Genomic DNA, 8437 nt, shown 5'->3' with positions numbered 1-8437 from the left:
CACAGGGAAAAAGGGAAAGAAAACATATATAAGGTCTGAATTTACAAGTCTGTGTGGAGTTTATTCCACTTGGGGAGGATTATGTGGTACAAGAGATTCTGAGTACCTGGGTAACTGTTATTTCAAAGGTGAGCTATGGGTCACTTGACCTGCAAAGCTGATGAGGAGAAGGGGCACTGGCATCTGTATGCAGTTCAGCCGTAAACAACTGGGAGCAATAATTTCCTAAACTATTGCCACCTAATAAACAGATCTGTCTACACTCTGAAGCAGGTCCCATAAGACCTCTGTAACAGATATTTAGTATTTTCTTTTCAAATAAATGTTTATACATAATCTACTCTGCAGGTTGTTATCGATTACAATATGCCTTGTTATTGTTGAGAAGGATTTATTCGTCTAAACAAATAGATCTGAATAATCTCTCCCATTTTACCTAATCTATATGCTTACAAAGGGGATTTCTCCTGTCTTCCTCACATCTCCTCCAGGAATTAAGTGGGTTTTTTCCAGTTTAGAAGACTTAGAAGTCCCCCAGATTTTAATTTTTTTTTTTTTTTAAATCTGTTAAAATATGTCTCTGCTACTGTAAATAGGCTCATAGGTGAAGATTTTCATGTCTTCTGGGCAGGCTTCTGGGCAACCATCTCTGGGTAGCCCTGCTTGAGCAGGGGCGTTGGACTGGATGACCTCCGGAGGTCCCTGCCAACCTCAACCATTCTGCAATCCTATTATTAATATACTGATAAATAGTATTGAAATTTGTAACAGCTGCTGTGAAGAATGTCTGTAATCTGGTTTGACAGCTTCAGCTCTTCATAGGATAACATGTAGGTAGAGATATGATTTAGCTTTAGAGAATAACATGTACGTAAAGATATGATTTAGCTTGAGAGATTTCCTTCAGAAACTGATTTCATGGGCATTTCACTGATAAAGGCAGAATTTATTAACTGAGACAAATAGCATACTCACAAAAACATTGAAGAAGCCTCTAGATAGCTGAATACTTTATGTATTTTGAAAACACCTCTGGAGTAGCGACTGAAACATGAGAATTACAAAGTAGACCTGAAATAAAGGGTTGCAGATCCGCTATTTCAGCTTACAGATTTACTGCAGAAGATGGCCAGTACCGGAGAGATGCTTATTCTGAGTTTTACCCTAATATTTCAATACGCAGTTGTAAGCTTATTTTAGGGTTTAGGACATGTAATTGTATACCAGTCAATTTCTGATCATTATCGCAGTATCAGAATGGTTCTCAAGTGTTCATTGAATCTGTCGTCTTGAAACAAAGAGTATTTTTATTCCCTTTTTTTTTTCCTGTCTGTGAAACAAAGAGTATTTTTACTCCTATTTTACAAGTGGGAAATTAAGGCAATGAATGATTTAATATTGGGAGTATTTGTGAATTTGGGCATACATCTAGATTCTGATTTCTCTTTTTTCCCAGACGTGTTTTTTTCCACTGTAACTTCAGCTGCAGCTGTAATGCTGATTACTTCTGCAAGTTAGATCCAAAGATCTCAAAAGAAGCACCAGAAAATGAGAAATGTTTAAATAATGGCCAAAAGAGAAAAAACATTGAAGGAACTTGCTAAAGAACTTGTCCATTACCTTTTAGCGATCGTGTGATGTCAGATGTGGAATCACTCCACTTAGCTCTGTACACAGCGGTGGTAGAAAGAGCCTCTGGAAGAGAAATAGTTGCTTTAAATAGTCATGAAACCATCTGCAGCTTTCTGAGATTTGGAAAGAAGTCATTACTCCATATCGCACTATGAATGTCAAAAGAACTTTGTGATTATTTTGGTGGGGTTTTTTTTCCCCTCCTTTTTTTGATTTCCACGAGGCATATCTGTTCCTTAAGGGAAGACAATGAAGCCTTACATCTAGTGGTGCATATTTTTATTCTTCTTTGCATAATTTGTGTAAAGTTAATGGTTGGATTATTTTATTTTTTTTTTAGTTCTCTTTCATCTACAGGTAGTGATTGAAATCTTGAGTGTACTGAGAACAAAAATAAGTGCATTTTTTTATGGTCTCATTGTCTTATTTTTCCTGAAGACTCACATACTAGTGGTCTTCAAGATAAATCTCCAGTCTGATAACTTACGGAGCTGAGTTGTTAACACTGTGGTTTTATTTTTCTTTTCACAGCCCCCATACTGGGTGGCAGAATTACCACCCTGATGTGCCCCCGATTCCCACTGCTTGTATCTCTGTGGAAGATGCTGAAATGATGTCACGAATGTCTTTCCGGGGAACTAAGATGGTTGTGCACCTGAAAATGGGGGCTAAGACCTACCCAGACTCTCCTTCCTTTAACACTGTGGCAGAGATAGTTGGAAGCAAGTACCCAGAGCAGGTGAGTGAGAATATACAATAAGCAGCTTAGTCTGTTCTTTAAAAATGTGAAAAAAACAAACCCAAAGAAATCCCTCAAATGAGTAAGTCTTAATCACCTATTCATCTACATTTCAGACATCTCGGATTTTCAGTATTTTTTAGGTAGCGGATTTGAAATCTCCAGACTGAGTTCTACCGCTTTTTAAGTAACAAGTAGTAAGTTAAGATTGCCATAATGATTTGTGCTTGTGGTTTGCTTATTGTTCTGTTAATAATCTTCAAGTGGTTTCTTAATCAGGCAAATCAGATTCTGCTGTCCCGAAATAATTTTTTTTACATGAGTTTTTCCTCGAATGTAAAAGTGAATGCAGGATGTCAGTTTAACTTTTTTTGAGAATGTTTTTTCTTGTGCAAATCATTGCTGTGTTTAGCAGAAGTTGTATATGTGTTAGTTTGGAGGAATAAACCATCTACACTAAAAAGTATCTGCAAGTTCTGTTTGAACACTAGTAAATTCTAAGTGGCTGGTTTCCATTTTAATACTTTTCTTCTTGTTTTCTCTTTTTTTTCCAACTTCTTAGCCAAAAATCATACCAACTAAATTTGCAGTGCTGAAGGATTTGTGCCTGGTATGAGGTCTCCTGTGTCAGCTTGCAACATGGAATGATTTTTCTGGCAGTATGGTTTATTGTGAAAATGCTGATGCAACCTCAATTACAGCAGCACTAGAAATTGCTGCTAGAGTACATCTACTGAGCCACCATTCTTTTTTAAACATTGTTGTTTTCTAACTTCAATGAAAAATAAGAATGACTATCTCTGTCCTTTAAACCAGGCATAGCTCTTAAAAGATTTTCTGAGATGGTAGTTATGTAGCTCTGGCTTGTGATGTCAAGAGACCCTCAGTGTTAGCACGAATGTCTGGTTTCAGAAGCTTAATCACTGGGCAGGGAAAAAGCAACTACCCTCAGAGTTGACTGGGTTACAGACCATCACCTATGAGTCTAGCTTCATGAAACATATATTTACCAGGTTAAAGAAAACGCCCCAACTTCTAAATTAGGATACAGTTAATTTGATTTTATGTCATCTGAATTTTTAGCCATGCTTCTGACTAGCTAATAGGCTATCTTCCCTGAATTATGTTTGGTGTATTTCAAAATTCAACATTTCAATTCAGGTTATGAAGTGTCCAAATGTAACCTTCAAAGATGCGTTAAGGTGCTTGCCTGTACTTGATTTTCTCTTTGCTGTCCTGCTCTGTTTCTTTAAGTAGTGAAATGCATTGGGATCTCTTCACTTCTTCCACTGAGAAGCTCAGTTTTTTGAAACACTGGGTAAAGACTTATTTACAAGCCCCCTGCTGATGTTAATGGGAGTGGTAGTGGACACACTTTCAAAATGTAACCAAGAAACAGAAAAATAAAACAAGTGAATGTTTAGGTTTTTTAGTCCTCAGTTCCTCTTGGAGCCTTAATGGGTGCTTCAACATGCTCATTCCACGGCGTTACTCTGGTAAAAATGGGAACCATCTAGCTATTTAGGCAATAAAATACATTGCAGACCCAAACTCTTACAATGCCTTTTATGCCAAAGTGTTTCAAAATGCAGTACAAATCCAGGGGAATAGAAAGGTGCCATTTCCATGCGCCAGAATTTCAATTTAAGTTTTGAATTGAAACAAAAGCAAATCTGGATCTCTGAACTCTGGGTGAGAAATCAGCAGCGGGTGGTATCGCTCTTACAAAGGTCTAAAGCAAAACAGTGTGAAATAAGGCTTAAACCTGTGAAACAACTGGTCACAGGTATTGCAGCAAATTATAACTTAAAAAACTGGAATTTAATTGAAAAAGAGGGTCACTGTAGGATACTGAAGAAATCTGGTGAGAAGTGATACAGTTCTAGATGTAACTGCATGTTAGCAATATTTGTGTTCATCTGTATATTGACCAGAATTTAATATACTGCTTGATTTATAAATAATTCATTAATTCCTCCTGTGAGATTTTAGAATGTTTATTAAAAATAATCACGAAGAACGGAAATAATATTTGTCTGAAAAGTTTATCTGTTTCAAGCAATGTTGCGTATTATTATTATAATCCTTTAAAGAAGAAAAAAATTATTTGTTTTTCTTACCTGTTTTGGGGGGGCTTGGGGGGCTTTATTTGACCACTCCTGTAGCACGTCCAGTTCAGTTCCTCCTTTTTCAGTCATTTTTCCAAGTGTTTTGTGTGGATTCTCGCATATAGCGGGGGGAGGGAGGGAGGGAGTAAAAGTGGAAAAATGTTAAGGAAAACAGGAAAAAAAGTAGTTGAATTTCCTAACAGTTTTTCCTAACATATTTTCCTAACAGTTTGCTGTATTTTAGACTTCATATTCTTAAAGTCTTTTAATACATGCTTTGTTTTGCTGGTGCAAGAAGTGTTTGATATCACCAAAATTGATACTCTGAATTGTCAAAGTTGCAGAGTTCTGTTTAGGCACCTGTGCTTAACTTCAGCACATTTACATTTCTGAACAACTTAAAGCAGTAAAAGAAATGTAATTACTTAAAAAGCATCAAGCTCTCAGGGATGCATTCGTCTTCAGAAGCGATGATGTGACGTGGGTACAGATGTCCTGTTGCTTTTTGAGGCAGCTCTGCACCCAAGGCACGCAGGTACTTTTGAAAACTTAACCCACTGATACTTCAAGTTTCTGTTCTGCTTTATCCTTTCTGTTTGGCCAGACAGAAGCAGTAAGCAAATGCTTTAGCATCAATTGCTTCAACTAAGAAAAATGCACTTTGAAACCCACTGTAAGTTGCAACTTTGCACTGCCAAGTTTTGAGGTGGTGTAGAAAGCATCCGAACAGAAAAAGGAAATGGATTTTGTCATGCTGTCAGTAAAGTTCAGTGTCTCACCAATATCTCTGTTCTGTTTATCTTGCATTATTCCTTCTAAGTTACGGAAGGGCTGCTTTCCCCAGACAGGACTGTTGCTAATGTCAGAGCGGGCATGACATCCACCATCCTCGCTGTCAGTCCCAAGGTCCTCGTTTAGTGCCGGCTGAGGCACTTGTGCCCAAAGGAGGTGAGCCTGTGCCTATAAGAGAATGAGTTCAAGATCAGGCTTTTCTTCGTATAAACAGATTGGAAGGAGTGGGACCAAACATGCTATGACTTGGTGTCCTGGCAGTCTTGTTGAGCTTGGGTTCCCATTCTCACGGTGCTTAGGACAGCAGAGAGAGCGGAAAACCTGTGGGTTGTGAGACAGCATATTTAAGCCTGTATGGCTGCTGACAGTTGAGCCAAAGAGTTTGTGAAATGAGAAAGGTATGGTAGCAGAACCTGCTGAGGTCCAGGCTATTGCAGGTCAGAGATGTTTGCAGTCTGTTCCTAAGTTTTAGCTCGGAGAACACTGTTGAACCCGGGGCTGTGCCATTAGCATTCTTTTGTACTGTATTGTGTATTGGTGAGATGTTTTATTTAAGTTGTGTAAGCTGACACTGGAGACTGACTGACTGAGAAATTCACAAGTTAACTAATGTGGTTTTCATTTGAAATTCAGGCAGAGCTGGCAGTAAAACATGTTAGTCTTCTCGTTTTAGTACAGATGTAACATGATTGGTCTTAAAGTGCAGAAGCAACCGTTCCCGTCTCTGGGGAAATGCTATAAATAGCAGCTGTTTCTTGTTAGTCTGTCTTCAATGTACCTGATGTGCTAAACACAGAACCACAAAATACTTGATTAACTGAAAAGGTATCAAAGTGGATAAAGATATAACTCTTCTATAATCCTGACTTTCAGCGTCTTTCCAAACTGTGTATTGCTTGGTGTGCGGTGATGTTTTACTTATCTCACAGTTACTAAGTGATGGGAAAACTGTTTCCTAAGTGCCCTACAAAGTACATAAATTTAATGGTTGCTCATTATTTTGTGATCTAGCATAAATACTGTAGAGCAGAAACAGAGGAGCTCGTAAGTAGCTTTTTTGGAATCCTGAAGAGCTGTTCCAGGAATTCACTCTACACAGCTTTTTTGCCTCCTGTTTTTATGCAGTGCCATATCTACAAAATGTACCATTTGAAAAGTGACTCTATTTTGAACACCACAGGCATAAAAGACTGTTGAAGAATGTGCTGTCGCTCAGAGCCAAGTTTGGACAGCACTTTGAAAGTAGCAGTCCTAGGAATGACCTGAGAAACAGAGATGCTAAGGTAATAGATTGTGAAGTTCTTTACCAGTCCATGATTGATGTAACAGAACCTGTTCGACAGAAGAAATAGCAGCTTATTTACTTTTTCATTCTTCTTCCTTTCCCTATTTCAAAAATCAGCCTTCCTTCGGAATTTGTGATACTGGGCAAAGCTCCAGGGAACAAGAGAACATTAAAATTGTCCAGGCTTCTGAGCCTGTTAGGCATTCATGCACATAAGGGAAGAAATAATTTGTAGACCAATAAAAAAAAAAATCCCCAACCCCAGGAAAAAAAAGACTTCTCTGAAGATGTGTAATACTCAGTACAATGTTGTTTTATGGCCTGGCATCAGTTCTACATATGTTAACAAAATGTCTATCCATTAGCCCTTTGATGTGGCTTCCAGATATCCCTATGCTCAGACTAAATCATGCATACAATAGAGCTTTGAGTAGAAATGTTTTAAGAGTCTGGTGCCATCACGTTATGGCTCCATTATCACATTTTCTCCATGTGGATTGCTTTGCTATTCATTCCAAAATGTTGAAGGGTTTGTAATTGCACTTCTGTGAGCCTCTTTTCTGTGACTGTAAGCTGATGCCTGTCGCTGCTAGAATTTAAGAGAATTTAAAAGAATTTAAGAGATGATTATGGAGATTGGGTTTTGAGAGTGCCAACCCATTACTTCACGATAGCAAACTAATGGGAAAGAAAAAGAAAAGAAATGGTGAAAAAGAGAGAAGAGAAAGGGTGAAGAAGGAACACTGGCATTATTAGGAAATGTATTTTCTTTGAAGTTTTTGTATCAATATTTGCTGGAAGAAGTAGTACCCTCTGTGTGTGTGTTTGTTTTATTAGTAACAGGACTTTGTACTATTAATTGGGGGGTTGTTTTTTAGTGTGCCTTGTGGGAGTGGCAATATTGTTGTCATTTGTTCTTAAACAGAGGTCTTATGATGAAAACAGTCAAATTAATATGAAACTGATATGGAGGAAAGTTTTTCATTGTTAACTTGACCATTTCAATTTTTTTTTTTTTTAACTGCCAGAAGGCCTACCAAATTTTAAGACTAAAGTGCATACTAGATTTTGTGGTGTAGAGCTTGGCAAATCTTCTAAAACTTGAATTGCCCATTTAAAACCCAAGAACTGACTGTAATCCTTTAATTCTGCTAGGGAGAACTTGGTAATAGTTTGCCTTCTGACTCGGAATGACTGAGGCGCCCTAAAGAAGGCATGTTTTTTGGAAACCTCAGTATCTGGGTATGCAACAAATACATCTTAAAAGTAATTTGTACATATGTGGTTGATGTCATTAAGGGGCAACTCTTAAAAAGCATTGTGTGTCTGAAATATTGGTGGAACAATGGAATGTGTATACATGGAAGAAGGATTCAAAACAATTTAGATCTTTTTATTTTGCTGGAAGGCATCAGGTCAGGTTCACCGGTATAATGTGATCTTTGTAATGTTCAGATATTTTCCAAATGACTAGACCATATCTATAAATGGGCAGCTGAGAGCTGGGGAGAGGGCCAAGATGGTAGCAGTCTCTGCTGATCTTGGAGACACCTGAAGTTGCTGTGTCTCTCTCTCAGCTTGGGGATGCCAGAGCAGAACCAAAGGATGTGCTCTATTGGGTGTGGGCAAGCCAGCAGCTCTTTGAAAGGGTCCTCCTCTTGCCAGCTGAGGCACAGTAGCCGCTAGTACATATGAGCTATTGCAACATGAAGGAAAAGTCATAGAATCATAGAATTGCTGAGGTTGGAAGGGACCTTTAAGATCAAGTCCAACCATTAACCTACCCTGACAAAACCACTTCTAAACTATGTCCCCAAGTACCACATCTACCCTTTTTTTAAACACCTCCAGGGATGGTGAATACACCACCTCCCTGGGCAG

General features: G+C 38.3%; 1 protein-coding gene across 1 annotated transcript in view; it reads left to right on the top strand.

The window, feature by feature from the left end:
- Positions 1–8437, top strand: part of CPQ (carboxypeptidase Q) — a 137961-nt gene that overhangs the window by 34114 nt on the left and 95410 nt on the right. The window contains exon 3 of the mRNA XM_009891836.1: positions 2164–2371. Within this exon, the coding sequence (XP_009890138.1) occupies positions 2164–2371 (208 nt within the window). The remainder of the gene's footprint in view (positions 1–2163; positions 2372–8437) is intronic.

The sequence above is a fragment of the Charadrius vociferus genome, unplaced genomic scaffold (genome assembly GCF_000708025.1).
Source record: "Charadrius vociferus isolate BGI_N301 unplaced genomic scaffold, ASM70802v2 scaffold15, whole genome shotgun sequence".
Taxonomy (NCBI): Eukaryota; Metazoa; Chordata; class Aves; order Charadriiformes; family Charadriidae; genus Charadrius; species Charadrius vociferus.
This window is presented reverse-complemented; position numbering and strand designations above follow the sequence as displayed.